Source organism: Pelobates fuscus, chromosome 1, assembly GCF_036172605.1.
Source record: "Pelobates fuscus isolate aPelFus1 chromosome 1, aPelFus1.pri, whole genome shotgun sequence".
Lineage (NCBI taxonomy): Eukaryota > Metazoa > Chordata > Amphibia > Anura > Pelobatidae > Pelobates > Pelobates fuscus.
In genome coordinates this window covers 239,297,004-239,314,077 of record NC_086317.1, presented here as the reverse complement: position 1 = coordinate 239,314,077, position 17,074 = coordinate 239,297,004, and the positions used below count along the sequence as shown (strand labels likewise).

Genomic DNA, 17,074 nt, shown 5'->3' with positions numbered 1-17,074 from the left:
GCAGACTTTTGTAGGTTGGTTGGTTGGTTGGTTTGTTTGTTTTTTCGTGAGTTTTTATGGCCCCAGTGTCAACCAGGCATATACCCAGGCATTGATTTCAATCATGTTTATCTTAAATCACTGTGACATTTAGGGAGGTGCAGAAATATACCTGGGATGACAATCCAGCCATTCATAGGTTGTTTCTATGAATACCAAGGATATGGTATTTGCATAGTGCTTCTTTGTAGATAGTGTTTGCATTGACTACCACTAGATTGGTTCTTAGGGCTTGAAATTGAGAGGGGGTGTATTTAATTAATTCTTGCTTTTGGAAGGCCAGAACATTCTTGGCAGAGATACAGAATTGATAGCAATAAAATAAATACAAAACTAAACTGGATAAACCACTTGAGAAGGAGAAGCTGTGTTCATTGGCATGCATAAATTGACACATCCATTTCTTAGAACAACTTGCTGTTAGAAATTATTTCAAAGCTTTATCAAAGCTGGATGGCATTGTCCTAAAATAATAATAAAAAAAAACTTCATTTCCATGATGCCTTTATGTGCCATTGCAACAGTATGGACACAGTAGAGTCGACTGAGTGGATATGTATTGCGCATGATTCAGCTTTAACACAAACTCCCTTGCGCTGCATTAAGTGCACTCCACTATTAGATGAGGGCACGGAACTAAGGATCTGCATATTTTACTGTAAATGCTATCACCAGTGGTGATTCACCAAAGCATAATTATGTTTATATAATCACTGCACATTTGGCAAATCTGCTGTACAAAGGGATCAGTCTTTTTTTTTTTCTGTATGATGTATGATGTAAATTATGATTCTTTTCGCTGTTGCATTTATTATTATTAATTTGAGCTCTGCAAGAGTATTTAACCTTTTGGTGTCATGGGTTCATTAAACCAATAACAAAACCAAGTGGTACACAGCCTTTTTACTGTAGGAAAGCCTTTCAGAAAAGAGGTAGAACAATTGACTAGTCATACCATTTATATTAAAAGCGCCTCATATTCTCCTGAAAAAAAATATGGATTTGAATGAAAAAAGTTTGAGATTTCTGACCATGTTTTATCAGATCATTGCTTTCTTTTCGTGTAAATGCTTTATATGACACTCCGCATATGTTGCTGTTATGATTAAATGTAATTGGAAAGCAGTTGCTTTTTAGGCTCTACACCCACACAATAAACTGGAATAATGTGTAAGTTGTTCTTACACACCTTTAACCCCTTAAGGACCAAACTTCTGGACTAGAAGGGAATCATGACATGTCACACATGTCATGTGTCCTTAAGGGGTTATATGTGTATCAGTTATCCGGTGATGGATAGGAAAGGAATTTCATTCTTGTAGCAGCCATCTTTCCTTTCACGTAGAGCATAGATTGAGTAAGAGTATACATCAGGACTGGGCTCAAAATCTCCCCTCACCACCAGGCCTAGCTAGTAGCATGGGACTTCACATTTTAAGCCTACATCAAGATGTAAGTAAAAACATTTGTCTCCATTGATCTCACTATTAATTCATCTACACCCCAAATGAGATGTTCAATCTTTATTTTGACAATAATTCCACTAAATGTCAAAAGGCCATGGCTGAATATACATCTATAAAAGAATGGGTTCAGAAAAGACTTAAATAAACCCTTCAAGTAAATGAATAAAAGTAATGAGTATTACTGTTATCTGCTAATTTATTAGCATTTATCCTTTGTTTTAATGAGGATTTATTGCAACCTAACTTAATTTAAAAAGAAAATTAATGACAGATACAACTACCAACTGCATAAAAATAAATAAATATAACCATTACGACATTCTGCTCTTTTCTGTCTCAAAGTGCTGCCTGTGTTATGAGGCATTTTTCTTATTTCGTTGCGATAGCCAAGACAAAGCTGTCTGCCAAACAGTAGATCTTTTTCTGAGTATTTAATTCCTGATGGTTTCCCTTTTCTGTACCTCTACAGGCTTTTCAAAAGGAACAGGTGGATTCCCTACAGGTCAAGTTGCAGCAAGTGAATGGGCTCGGACAGGGTCTGATACAGAGTGCTGACAAAAACTGTGATGTTCACTGCTTGGAACATGACACTGATGAACTGAATGCAAAATGGAACACGCTGAACAAAAAGGTGATGTTTTCTCCTCTGTTTGTAGCTAGCCCCTTAATACTTGCAGGGTAAGACGATACACAGCTGGTGTGGAATCGCTGTAGTTTTCCGATAGCCTAAAATCCTGCCTTAGCAGAAGTAGTATTGACACCTCAAATTGCAGAGAGATGTGGTGGGAGGATTTAGATTTAATTTACTAGTGACAGAGACGGCGTGTGGGAGTAGAGATGAGACCATCTGACTCGTACAGCCTGGAAATATGTTTCCTAGCTGGCTGTTAAATCAGATTCAGGAGCAAATGATGCCAGCCCCTTCCCCCACATTCTTTTCACCTGCAAGGGAAGGGTTATAATGATAATGTTTTTGTTACATAGGTAGCGGAGCGGCTGACACAACTACAGGAGGCACTATTGCATTGTGGGAAATTCCAGGACGCCCTAGAACCATTGCTGAGCTGGCTCACTGATACGGAGGAGTTAATTGCCAACCAAAAACCTCCTTCTGCAGAGTACAAAGTGGTGAAGGCTCAGATTCAAGAACAAAAGGTAAAATGTGTTCACAAATGACACATCACAGAGATTTAATAAAAAAAACTAAATGTAAAAAAAAAATGGTTCTACTTAAATTCTTTTATGTGCTATGTAGCTTCTTCAGCGACTTCTAGATGATCGTAGAGCTACTGTGGAAATGATTCAGGCAGAAGGTGTGAGAATTGCTGAGGGAGCTGAACCTGCAGATCAGGATAAAATAAATCGCCAGTTGGAGTTCCTTGGACAGAGATGGTTCTCTTTGCTACAAAAGGCACAGTCTAGGTATGACAAGAACTTCATACGCACGTCCTGACTACTTTATGATCTACCATACTTCATGATTTCCTAAATATTAATTTTATCTTATATTATACTATTATCCATTTAATTGGATCTTGCCAACATTGGCCAATCCAAACGCCTTTTCATGTTTGTTTATATGTTCTGCTGAGAAGAAACTTTCCTCATTTAAAGAAAAACGTGTTTTGAAAAGGGACTCTTTGTATGTGAGTCAAAGTCAGATTTGTGTAATGGGTATTTTTGTCACTAAATGAAAGAGTTCAAGCTGGCATATTACCCAATTCCATCTTAGCCAGCTTTTAACAGATCATCTTGCCATTATGTTTACAAAACACCTTGATTTGGGGTTCGGGCCCATTGACTGCATTTTTCCATTCTATTTTCAAAAAAAAATTAAAAAAATCTTCTTCCCAGCATCCATAAACGAGGAAATGCTGTGTCGAGGAAAAGTGACTCTGGTCTATACAGCAGTGCAGCGCTGATATGTAGATTTTTATTGTGTAGTTAGTTATACTGTTGCCATCCTGCAAAATTAAAACTGAAATGTCCATGTTTGTTTATTTACTATAAAATGTGTTTGTAAAGCATTTTGTCTTTTTAATGCAGCAGTAAGTGGGCACAATTGAGACATCTCATTTAAATACGTCAACATAATTGAACCATATTCTGAGAAAAGTGCAGAGTGGCAATCGTTTTTGACAACAAAAAAAGCATATTATCTTTTTTTGGACCGCTTGCATAGTAGCATATATTAAAAAATCGAATCCAGCCCTTGAATTATAAAACATAAGTAATGAAAGATATGAAAATATTTGACTCCTGAGAGTTGCTAAGTAATAGAAAGAACTATGTTACTCAAGCAAAGACATTTCCATTGGCATAATATGGCCACCCAAAGTCCTCTTGTTTAGCATATTCAATAAGCAAGATGTAGGTTGTGGTTGAAGGATTCAGTCCATGCAAAGCCCAAACATACTGATGACCCTTTCAGGGGAAGTGAGATGTTTCATGGTCCCTGTTGAAGCCACTACAATTCTGCACTGCTCCATTTGTAGTATTTCCAGAGTGAGAGCGGCTACTTTCAGTTCTGTAAACGATGCACAGGTCAACTTGCACTGGAGTCTAGTTTAGGTCTGCAGATGGGAAAACCTGAAGAACCTCCCTGACTTCACATCAACTAGTCTTCGAGAACAGTTTAAATACCTTATCCAGTGAGTTCTCAGAGGCCAATATAGACTTGCGTGGATTTGGTAGTTTTTGCAATCCATTCTTCCGATGACAAGCTCCTGACTGGAATAATTCCTCACAAGATTTTACAAGTCGCAATAACCTATATCCCAGCATGTGTTGGAGACTGTGTTTGTGTGTCTGATGTTGTAGGGCACATCTCTCATCACTGAAGTGGAAGTTCGAATACCTTTCCAGCTAACTAATGTAACAAGGCCTCAAAAAGTCTTCCAGAGCCACTCTCAGAAGTTTGCAAAATCAAATTGAAGGTGCTTGAATTATGTCTGAGATGTTCCCTGATTGCAGTCAAGCAAAAGAAACCTTCCTACATAGGCTTTCTGAGTTAAACTGACCCACTGACTAGTTCTAGAAATGTGCTGCTACTCAGTCATATTTCCCTAGCCAATTTTTATCAGTGCTAAAGTCAGAAGCTGTTATTGGGTTACTAGAGTCAGTGAAACGTTACTGTTTCTAAATGGGTACTGTATATGCTGACATATAAGGTGACCCCAACAAATTAGGTTTAGGCTTCTATTCGTCGGATATGTCGACACCCAAAATAATGTACATTGGAATACAGTAATTGTAATATAATTATGCAGTATAGAATATAAAGTGTCTGTGTCAGAGGTACCATAAATTCAGGAATCTGAGTCGAAGGTTTTGTGTACCAACTCAACAGCCCTGTTTTTTATTACACACACGCGGCTTAAAATTCCTTGTCCAATTCTACTTGCACGTGGGAATATTTGAAATAGACAAATATAAATATGTGTGTGTGTGTAGATGTATTTATTAATAAAGTATTTATTTATTAAAGCAGCTTGTACATAATGATCACTTTGCTATTTCTACACTGTTTTGCCTGTTATATTTTATTACAAAGTGTGCTGTGTAACAAAGTAACGTGAACTTTGATTTCCAAAACCTTTTCTAATAAAGATTGCGTTTTCCTCTTTGCAGACAGAAACAGCTTGATGACATCTTGGTTTTAGCAAAGCAGTTTCATGAGACCACTGAGCCCATCTTTGACTGGCTTTCATCCACAGAAAAGAAACTTGCCAATTCAGAACCAATTGGCACCCAGACTAGCAAAATTCAGCAGCAGATCGGACGTCACAAGGTAGGAAGTGGAGCAACTCTTAGCCAATGATTAGACAAGAAGGATGGTTATTAATACAGCAAAATAAAGATTTCACCGGTGTCCATTTTATGCCACTTTACACATTCATATTTTTTTTTAACTTGTGTTTATTTTAATTTAAAGTTGTTTCATGGTTAGTTTTTGGGTTTTTTTTGCTTTTTTATTATTAATTGTGTTTTTTAAGTTCTGTTTTCATTCGTTGTTTTATTTATGTTCTTCATTAATTTTGTTTTCTTTTTGTTGCATCACATCGTGTTATCCTGCATGCTATTTCCAGAGCCTAGAAGATGATATTACAGTCCATGAGACTGCTGTGTGTCAGGCAAGCAAACTTGGGGACTCCTTGTCTGCCCTCTGCTCCGAAGCTGAGCAGGATAGGCTGGCGCAGAAGCTAGATTTCCTGCAAGCTCGGTACAGCGAGGTACAAGATCTTTGCAACAGAAAGGGTGGCCTGCTCGGGCAAGCTCTGAGCAATGCAAGGCTGTTTGGGGAGGATGAGGTGGAAGTCTTGAACTGGCTGTCGGAGGTTGAGGACAGACTCAGCTCAGTGTGTGTAAAGGATTACAAGCTTAATGCGTTGCAGAAGCAGCACACAGATCACTTGGTATATATTTTATGTTCATCTCTTTTCTTTGTATAATGTTTGTGTTTTGCATGTTTCTTCTTATTCTTTAAGTTTTTGTTCATTTAATTCACCTCAAACATATGTGGAAAGTAGGGTGGATTTGTTTTAAATCACATCTTAAATCACTATTCAGTAAGAATCAGTTTAAATCATGCTTTTTAAACGTAAAGACTTATTCTTGCTGGTTTTTATAATCTTTAAAAGAACACTGTAGGCACTATAACCATTTCATCTCACTGAATTGAGCTATGTCCCTAGATTCAGTGTTAAACTATTTTCAAGCATTTTAGCACTAAATAAGGCTCTCTGCCCACCAACAGCCTGGCCTGTACTAGAAGTATGGCTAGGACAGATATTATACACTTCTCTCTAGCCATGTCAATTGATAGCGCCAATGGGAGCTCTTATAGACTGAAAGCGGTCAGCTAACAGTCTGAGCCAATCACAGCCATCCATTGCTGATCAGGCTAATGCTTGCGTCTTCCTAATTAGTCCAACCAGCACAGAAGGGATGGGCTGCTATGGACTGTCCTTTAGCAATAAAACAGTAAATATAGAAACATTTCAAAAGTTGTTTTTATTCTGAATAAAAGAAAGGTGACAGGGTACTCTATACACTATAAACATGTCAATGAGATGAAACAGTCATAGTTTTCTGAACTTTGTATATTTATAATAGTTGTGCTGTGAAAATGTGCAGACACATTGGATTAAAGGAATTCATTTACCAAAAAAACTTACACATACAGCCCCATTGCTTCCATGTACAGCCCAAAACGACATTACTAAGCCCTGTTTCATGCTGAATTTCCTTTGGACTGTAATGTATCTTAAATCGAAAACTATATTTAGATGGATATTTCCTCCAAACTCATTTTATCAAAAGAAATCCAATATAAATGATTTTTAATCAATTTTTTATCCACTCTGGTTGAACGAGATGTATCCATTGGGCAAGCAGCTTACTATAATACAGTTGCCGTCCTTTGCTAGAGTACAGCAGATGTCTAAAGTTTGAGCCTTCCAAGACAAGTATTGGCTCAGGGCTTTCCCATGTGACCAGCGTTAAAGTAACTTCAGAGACTCTCTGTACCTGTGGGATTTTGTTTTCTGCAGTAGCTATTGTACGATTCATTTTATATTTAAACAGTACTTTGATCTTGTTATTAAGTCATCTGTTAAATTTTTTAAGTGCTAAAGCTGACCTGACAGGATTAGTAGTCACGCTGTGCCTGTACTGTAGCCAGTACCAGCAAGCAGCAGGGTAAATAACGCACAAGTTCCCAGGATCAGCCTGCAACTCACACAGTTTGAAAGGAAATCATGGCAGAAGTGTTTAGAATTTTGCCACAAAAATTATTGCCACCAACAAAACGCCAAGCAGATCTTTAACTGCAGTGCAGGAAGTAGCATACCCCAATAACAGCTCATAAAGCAAACCTAAGCTACTGGCCATAGTTTGGCCATAGTTTTTATGACCGTCATCCGTTAGAATAAATTGTTGGCTTACTTTCACTGTAACATATGTTATTTAAAAGTTTGGCATGGTTTGTTCTAATACCAAATGCACTGCTGTGCTTTAAAAAAAAAAAAAAAACACAAACGTGGTTTACCAGCTGCTGGTGCCAATTTACAGGAGTAAAGTGCCAGATGCGAATAGTGTCCGGTGAGTGGTGTACAAGATGTCAGTAGATGGCTAATGGCTGTTTTCTAGATTAAGCAGCAGATATGCCTCTAATCATTGCTAAAAGTTCCATGCAGTGATGCACCAGGTTACTAGTGGAAGTGGAGAGAGATGTGATTGACAACAAGAATAGTTGACAGTAACACAATCTAGAACAATCAATGGGACTAATTCCAGCTCTCCCTGTGGAAAATGTGTGAAGTAGAAAAGTGAATCTTCACTTGATTATACACCTGCTGTAGGCTATGATTCATTACAGGAGATGCTGTGTCACATACATACAGTGGTAGGACAAATAAAGCTGTGGCAGTTCTAGTATTATTACAAAAGTCTTCATTTCATTATAGTGTTAAGTCATTCCTCACCCCCTAATGCTAAATGTGATGGTTCACTGCACATGGTGTGTAGTAAGATGCTCAATTATAAATATCTCATTGTATGTAGATAAAGAATTTTCCACTTTGACACAGTGGTTGTGTGGAACCATAGCATTACATTTCCACCAGTAGGTGGCAGTCTTGGATTACTCATCAGAGAATAACAAGACCCATAGACCTACCTACCTAGAGGTATTTGCACTAAACCATGAATTGTAGGGATTTGAAAAATGAATTGCAACATATAGGCCCCAATAACGGACTTGGAAAAAATATATCAAATTCAGCTATAGTCACATATTGGCTATATCAACCTACAGTGTGCAATTTTGTTTTTAATTCACTATAAATCAGGGTTTAGTAAAAAAAAAAAAAAAAAAAAGGATGTTTGCAAAATTTAGCAGATCAAGATAAAAAACAACAGATTTTAGCACATATTTCCTGAACTTCTGTCAGACCTTTATTTTCAGATTTTTTTTGTTTATTTATTCTTGTAGGTTATAAAATTTTATTTATTTTCCAGAAAATAAATTGCATACATAAAAGGGAAACAAACTGGGGGAAAAAAGATAATAGTTGTAGGGATTGTTTAGAACATGACTAGTGCAAGTCAAATGATCTGTGTCTCTTCTGTGTTCGCAGATCTATATAGCTGTCACTTGGTTATGTTGGTTATGTTTTAATTAAAACTACTGTCAAATCATACTGTCTACTTTATCCAGGCTCTTAGTGAAGAAATTATAAACAGGAAGAGGAATGTGGACCAGGCTGTGAAAAATGGCCAGGCACTGCTAAAGCAGACTACAGGTAATTTGAGCAGAGTGGTTATTGTTCTATGTGGGTTTTGTGTAACTATTACATTTTGGAGCCATTGCTCACTAAGTAAGTATTGTTAGAATATAGTGTTACTCTTGTTGAACCAGTCTCATACTGGATATCCAAGCTACCCGAATGCTGCTCAAAGAGCATAGTGTGATTTTTAAGTTATCTTGTGATTTCTGGAGCAGTGTGGCCAGCTTTAAATCAATGCTTTGCTCATAATACCATTCTTGGGCACACTAATTCAGAGTGGCTTTTGATTCTTACATTGTTGAGTATTCCAAGAATTTATCCAAGAAATTATTTTGATTAAAATTGATTTTGTTTTTAAATTTTTTGGTTTGGTTTTGTGCAGCTAAATGGATTCCAGAATGTAAGGAATACAATACAACGTTGCATTCCTTACACTATAGAGCCCTCTGGTTTCCCCCCTCCCTTTACCTGCACGGATGCATTACTTTATTTCCCATGGGGGTTTTACTGACGCTGGACGGCCTACTTTCAGAGTGTAAAGACGTCCTGCATCAGTTAGGTATCCAAATTGAATGTCCTCCTTTCAGAGCGTGAGAACGTCCGGCATCTGTTTGGCGACCAAAGTTGGTGAGCCACCAGGAAGTGCCTCTCGTATCTGTCTTATTGCTCTACATCGCAGGACTAAGTTGGACTGTAGAGCGCGAGGATGTCCAGCATCGTTTAAGGGACTCAGAGTCTGGTAAACTGCCAGAAGCGCCTCTAGTGTCTCTCTGGTAGACAGCCACTAGAGACTGTCTTAGTACTGCAATGTAAACATCGACATTTCTCAAAAACTGCAATGATTTACATATTCAGGACTAAGAGGGACAGGGACACTGCACCCAGATCTCTTCAAAGATATGAAGTTGTCTGGGTGACTGTAGTGTCCCTTTCATGTTATTTTCTTGGGAAAATATCTGTGATTCTGGGGACGTGGGTTATATACAGGCAATGTGATAGATGTATAAATGTTGTGCTCATGTTTCCTCAGGGGAAGAAGTGCTGTTAATCCAAGAGAAGTTGGACGGTATTAAGACACGATATGCTGAAATTACAGCCTCTAGTGGGAAAGCACTCAGAACACTGGAACAAGCCCTGCAGCTGGCCGGCAAGTTCCAAACTACCCACGATGAGCTTACCAGTTGGCTACGGCAGGTGGAGGATGAACTGACTCAGAGCAGTGGGCAGTCTCCTGCCGGGGACCAAATACCACAATTCCAGCAACGGCAAAAGGTTGGAAATCAAAAATATAGGAACAGCTAAGTTGTTATTATATTTAGGAAAACAAAAAATAGCATGACCACTTATAAAATTTCACACCTGTTTTGTGTGTATAAAATATTTATTTATAAGTCTGTTGGTGAGGCCCACAATTTTCAATACAGTTTTCACTAAGTCTATAACTTATTTGTCCAAAAGGTGCCCTGTTTTCAATAGCTTCTTACCGTTGCCTCTGTTTATGGGTGGCTTCACTGCTTCAGCATTAGGGTACTGTAACATTATATCTTGCTAATGGCTCCTTTATCATGAGGTTGACATGCACTGTTGCTCACTGATATGTGTTGAAAATGCTTTTACAGGCTTCCCAACATACTCTCATCTGCATTTCGGTGAATACATGACAAGTTTGAATTGTAACAATCATTAATTTGTTCTCAGTTAAACACATCAATCACTCACCTAAAACTTTGTAATTAACACAATTGCCACTTTAATACTTTAATTATTTGTGTGATGGTTAAACCAATACAAAGGATCACAACTCATTGTCTAGTCAATGTGGGCAATTCCTCACGGTACTTTGTTTTCTTTTTTTTTTTTCTTAAATCAATAATCAATTAATAAAATCAACAATGTGAAGTTCTTGAATGAACGAGTGCAGCACACTTGTAATCACACTATAATATGTTACAATGCTTTTTCAGAATGTATTATCCTCCTTGCAATTGGTCACAAAAGTGTAGTCCTCAAATGTCACACATCTTCAGATAATGACAACTGGTCCTCTTCATAGTTTCTAGTTTTAAGCAACTGAACCATTTCATCTGCCCCATCATTAAACTCTGCATGTCAAAATCTGATATTGCAGCGATAGAGAAGGACTATTTCCGTGTGCTCCTAGATTTGGAACCTCACTGTGTGAATTACTGCTGCTCCCATTAGTAGCATTCCTCTTGGTGATGTGTAGCTTAGTAATTCTACTTCATTTGTAGCTGTTAAATTCGCATATTATCATATAAGCCTAGTTTATTCAATCTGCAAATTCATCAAGTGTGAGACATTAACCTGCTTCCATGATGTCTTATGTCAGGAACTAAAGAAGGAGGCCATGGAATATCGGATTGTCCTTGATACTATAAATGAAGTGGGCAGTGCGCTGCTGGAACTGGTACCATGGAGGGCACGGGAAGGGCTGGATAAGCTTGTCTCAGATGCCAATGAGCAGTACAGATCCGTCAGTACCACTGTTGGGCAGAGAGTGGACCAGATTGATGCTGCAATACAAAGGTCTCAGCAGGTAATTTTGTGACTTAATTAGTGAGTACAGCATTTATGCAGTGAAATTTAATCACTAGACACTAAAATCAGGACACATGTAAAGATTTAGGTCAATTAATCTCTTAACTCATCAGACATGGTAGGTAACATCTGGCAATATGTCTGGATATAATGCCACAAATCTCAGCCAACGTCAGGTGCTGAAAGTTGTAATTTTGAAAGTTTGTTATGCCAAAATTGCCTTTGTCTAGTGTTACAACCCATGAATCCATTAGAGAATCTGAAGACAATCAGATTTTTAATTTGATTAATTTGATTAATTTCCTCAAGATATGGAAGTGAAAACAAATGTCACTTATATTTGCAATAAGTTTCCTGGATTGTATCTTTAAGCGGATTGAGTAGCTTAAGCAAGGCAAATTTAAAAAGGGTCATGCCACGGGGGGAAAAACAAGTCAGTGCAAACTAAACCAATCCTAAATTGACACCCAAGACTTTGTCTGAAGTGGTTAAGGTGCAAGGATACTGTTCCTTTAGTCTCGTATTTAACTTGACATTTAATTAAAGCAGAGCTGTATGGCCTACATTGTCAGTATGATAAGAAGGTTAAACATGAGACTGTATGAATAGTATCCTGGCACCATAACCACTTCAGCTAAAGTACCTCCACTGTCGGTTAAAGAACCAATGTTTACATAAAGTATGCTGACATATAGCATGCCCCCTAGGTGTGAGTGCTTGCAAATACAGTCTGCACCTATATATATGTGATGATTGACGCTGAGGGAGCATCCCCTTGTCAGTTTGCAAATGTTTGCTCTCGTGCAGCAGTGCCTGTAAGTTCCTCCACATTAGCAGTGGCATACCATCTCATTAATATGAGTTGGTATGTGAAACCGCTCTGTAACTTACTGGACTTCTAGGCAGAGTAATGGGTTCCACCTTCAAGCCCTGTCTGGTCAATTTGACAAATGAGTCAAATACAAGGCTGCATGAACTATACAATGGCTCCATAACAATTCAATCAACTTATATGCTTATGGTGACTAGAATGTCCCTTTTAATGAAAAAGAAAACAATTCGTAAATCCAAAGAACCCTTTACCAGGAATTTGATCCTAAAGGGATTATGCAAGACCGGATCTAAAATTTTATTTTATAGCTGTACACCCTTGCTAGTGAGAACTTGAAACCAGGGTTTTTAACCCCTTAACGACCGTTGACGGTTCAGGATCGTCATCTGAAAAATCCCCTTGAGGACCGGGGACGGTCCTGAACCGTCATAACGGTATTATGTACTTCCCTGATCGCTGCCATTCCCCCGGCGGCAATCGGCGTTGCTCCCCGGGTGGGTAGACTGCCTGACAGCCTATATATCTTATATATGTCATGCTAAGTGTATTTTTATATTGGTATATACATATATTAATATAAAAATATGTATAATTAAATTACACACGTGTGTGTGTATATATATATATATATATATATATATATATATATATATAAAATTATATATATATTATGTATATATTTATATTTATATATATATTATAAAATACAAATAATAAGTAAATTATTTGAATAAGTAAATTAAAAGAAATAAAAAAACTTAAAAATAATAAGTATAGATATATATGAAATTTTATTCTAACTGTATTTTGATATTAATATATATATTTATATAAAAATACACTTAGAATGAAATTTTATATACAGTTATGTATATATAGATAAATCAAAATAATACCAAATATATATATCCATATACAAATTACATAAATAATTTCATAAATATACATGTAGACTTTAAATATATAAATATGTATATATATTTAAATTCTACATGCGTATTTATGTAATATTTTTACATAATTAGGTAATTTTATTGATTGCAATTTGAGGGACCTGCCTGACAACCCAGTCCAAAAGTCCAGAGAATTGAATTTGCTAGCACTGTATTTAACCCTGTAACTTTCTATGACACCATAAAACCTGTATGGGGGGGGGGGAGAGGACTGAGATACTGCTCCGGCGTTACAGCAATGCCTGCTATAATTACCCATCTGTCGTGAGAGGACCGCAACGCTCGGGCCGACTACTTATCTTAATAGCGAGGGGGCTACCAGGGGGCTGATCTCGACTGACATACCCACACCTGTCTGGGAACTTACCTTCTGTTACTTTCAAGTTGTCTAATAAGCCATCCCCAGATGGGAAGCCTAGCAACACTATTGAAGCGTCTGCCTACTCAGAGAGATACACATTCTCACCCATTCATTCACTAAGCGTCTGCCACACTTATATTAACAGGGTCACTAGATAAGCCTAAACACTCTCTCATACTCACACGCTGACCTACACAACTCTGTTTACTCATATTAAATTTAAAAAATGTGCATAGTTTCTCCATGCCATTTGTATCTATATGTATGCGGAAATCCTGGCATTAGCTATTGTGGCATTGCTGGCGTACATGTAACCTGTATAATCCATGCACAACAAAATAAAGAATTAAAAAAAAAAAAAACACTGGCCAAAGTTAGCGTTCATAATAGTTTTTTTTGCATTTTTAACACACAAACAAATATAAATGCTAACTTTGGCTACTTTTGTAACTTTGGCCACTGTTTGTGGCTACTAAAAAAGACTGGACATATCCCATATTGAATACCCTGGGTTGTCTTGAATACCCTGGGTTGTCTACTTTAAAAAAAAAATGTACATGTGAGGTATGATTCAGAGATTTATGACAGATAACAGTGTTACAATGTCACTATTGATACATTTTAAAAATATATATTTTGAAACAGCAGTTTCCTATTTGTACTTACAGCCCCTATAACTTACAAAAAAACTCAGGACAAAATTTTGACTCTATTTAGCAGTTTTTTCATTAGCTTTTGTGGATAAGTAAAAGTAAAAAAAAGGTTATTTTTTTTGTTTTGGTTTTTTCAATTTTGCACATTTTATTATATTTTTTTTTAAGTAAATTATATGACATGTTACAAATAATGGTATGTAAAGAAAGCCCCTATTGTCCTGGAAAAATAACAACAACAAATAAATTGTATGGGAACAGTAAACGATATAGAGGAAAATTACAGCCAAACACCACAACTTGGCCAAAACAGTCCGGTCCTGAAGGGGTTAAACCATGCCCTGCTACAATGGTGAGAAGGGGGAATTCTTGCAGTGTTCCTGGATTACCTTGCTCAGCTATTTAAAGTGTCATGCAGACTTAACCACCCTGTCTACCTCTAAGATATACCCACATGTATTTACATCAATAAACAACAGGTCTCATAACTTTCAGTGGGAAATAGATATTTATTCACATTGCTGGAAAAGTACCATAGTTAATAACCTATATTAAGATCTAGATTTACTAGGAGTAATGCTTCTTGATTAGGGGCTTTGCCATTTGTGCTTCTTGTTTAAATTTCCCTTTTGCCTGTTGAGTGTGCACTTGTGGCGTGTTCTGTGTTTTGTGTGCAAAATGCGTTCACTTTCTAATTTTTGTGATTTTTCTTTTGAAGTATGTGTTCAATACAGGCGTTGTGTTACTAAAAAGACATTTCTGAAATATATGTACAGATTATTTTATTTTAGCAATACATACATAGGCATTTCCTTTTCACCATTCTTTCACGTTTTTCTATGTTTCACAGTGTTTTTCTACACTGTCAAAGTGTATCAGGAACTAATAGTTTTAGCCCCCCCCCCCCCCCCCCAACACATTTCACAAAAAAATCTGATTTAAAATATAGCTTCTATTTCTCTGATACACACCTGTATTAATTAACGTATTTTAGCTTTTGAACATATGTTAATCTGTGTGAAAGCAACATGGCGACTGCTCATGTGTGTATTTATGTGTATTTCAGTTTTAGTTTACGTTTGTGTGTGTTTATGGAGTCTGTCTGTCTGTGCTTCATTGCTGTGCTCCATTCTTTACTCCCTTCCTGCCAGTACGAGCAAGCTGCTGATGCTGAGTTAGCCTGGGTGGCTGAAACCAAGAGAAAACTTCTGGCACTAGGTCCAGTATGTTTGGAGCAAGACCAGACCACAGCCCAGCTACAGGTGCAGAAGGTATGATCAATGAAAATTCACCACTTTGCGGGTGGTGCATGCATGAAGTATATTGCTCCGAGGGGATGTTTAAATTATAGAAAAATAACTGCTCCCAAATTTAATTATATAACTTGCATGCAAGACACTGGTTTGAGAGAGACACATCTGTGCAGATGACCTCAGAGAAGACAAACAAAAGAAACTGATGCTCAGAAAAGCAAAATGTAGATTAACGTTCTTCCAAAGTTATACAAATAGACATTCTATGTCCATAGAGGTCTTTACAGTTATATAGAGTTAAAAGTGCATGTCACATAAGAATAATATGAATCTGGGTTTATAAGCATTGGTAACGATAGCTGTAGTTATTAGTTGGTGGGTTCATCTAATTTCTGCTCTTAAAATTACGTTCTTAATCTTTTTAAATTCTTCCCTACCCAGGCGTTTTCTGTGGATATCATTCGTCATAAAGATTCCATTGATGAGCTGCTTAACACACAGGAAGAGATTCTGGGAACATGTGGAGATGGGCAGAAAGCCTCTTTACAAGTAAGGGACTATTCCTTGCCTCCTTCCAATTTGTCTAAATACCGTGAATAAATTACATTATAGAGTTTTATTTATTTTTCTTATGCATAAGTCAATTATTTTTCTCCTACGGAGAGTTTAAGACTGAATAACTATTTGGTGATGGAGCAATGCGTACATAGAGTTCACTGAATTTTTATTTCTGTCCTTACCTTATGTCCCTATTTCCATTCACAGGAAAAAACAGAGATTCTTCTGCAGCAGTATGAGGAAGTTAGCCATCTTAATTCTGAGCGCTATGCCCGCTTAGAAAAAGCCCAAGGCCTTGTTGGCCAATTCTGGGAAACCTATGAAGAATTAAATCCATGGATTGAAGAAATGCAGACCTTGATTTCTCAGCTTCCTCCCCCTGCTGTCGACCATGACACGCTCCGACAGCAACAGGAAGATGTTCGGGTAAGGCATGTCTAACAAAAATAAAAGTTATTGATAACAATGACCACATTGATGCACATGCCCCAACATAGATGTTACAAAATGAGCAGTGATATAGCTTCTTTGCTTAAGACCAAACACCAGTCTTAGGTCATGTCTGTAGGACACTTGTTGATACAAAGTAACATCCTTGCAATACTTAACATTAGCGTTGTCCTTAAATCTGTAGAAATAATTCAGGTTGGGCAGGTTACTGTTTTTAATTTTATTTATACCCTTCTGCTGAAAAAAGCCTAAGCAATGGAGAGATTAGCAATACTCTCACACTTGAACACTTCTTTCTTCTTCCAGCAATTACGAGAGTCCGTCTCGGAGCATAAACCTCATATTGACAAGCTACTAAAGATTGGTCCTCTCCTATGTGAATTGAATCCCGAAGAAGGTGCAGCTGTGCAGAAGAAGTACAGCAGTGCAGAGAAGATGTACCTTAGCATTAAAGAAGATGTGAGGAAGATCGCAATGGCACTCGATGATGCAGTGGCACAGGCATCTCAGGTACATGATTTCACATAATACATGCTGTTATAGAGAAGAGAGTTGCTGGAATCTAACACAAGATACCAAAAAAAATAACTAACCTCTACATAACTAAACCTGCATATGACATCGCTTATACATACATACATGCTTGCTGATGTGTGGCCTT

At 37.3% G+C, this 17,074-nt stretch overlaps 1 protein-coding gene across 21 annotated transcripts in view; it reads left to right on the top strand.

Annotated features, from left to right (window-relative positions):
- Nucleotides 1–17,074, top strand: part of MACF1 (microtubule actin crosslinking factor 1) — a 225,181-nt gene that overhangs the window by 169,071 nt on the left and 39,036 nt on the right. For 13 of the 21 annotated variants that reach the window (XM_063455732.1, XM_063455698.1, XM_063455759.1 and 10 more), the window contains 12 exons: nt 1,975–2,136; nt 2,490–2,660; nt 2,761–2,927; nt 5,136–5,295; nt 5,594–5,920; nt 8,725–8,809; nt 9,825–10,066; nt 11,145–11,351; nt 15,304–15,423; nt 15,847–15,954; nt 16,171–16,389; nt 16,720–16,918. In XM_063455732.1, the coding sequence (XP_063311802.1) occupies nt 1,975–2,136; nt 2,490–2,660; nt 2,761–2,927; nt 5,136–5,295; nt 5,594–5,920; nt 8,725–8,809; nt 9,825–10,066; nt 11,145–11,351; nt 15,304–15,423; nt 15,847–15,954; nt 16,171–16,389; nt 16,720–16,918 (2,167 nt within the window). Of the gene's footprint in view, nt 1–1,974; nt 2,137–2,489; nt 2,661–2,760; nt 2,928–5,135; nt 5,296–5,593; nt 5,921–8,724; nt 8,810–9,824; nt 10,067–11,144; nt 11,352–15,303; nt 15,424–15,846; nt 15,955–16,170; nt 16,390–16,719; nt 16,924–17,074 lie in introns of all 21 variants that reach the window. The other 8 variants (XM_063455707.1, XM_063455750.1, XM_063455741.1 and 5 more) reach the window with 3 other exon arrangements.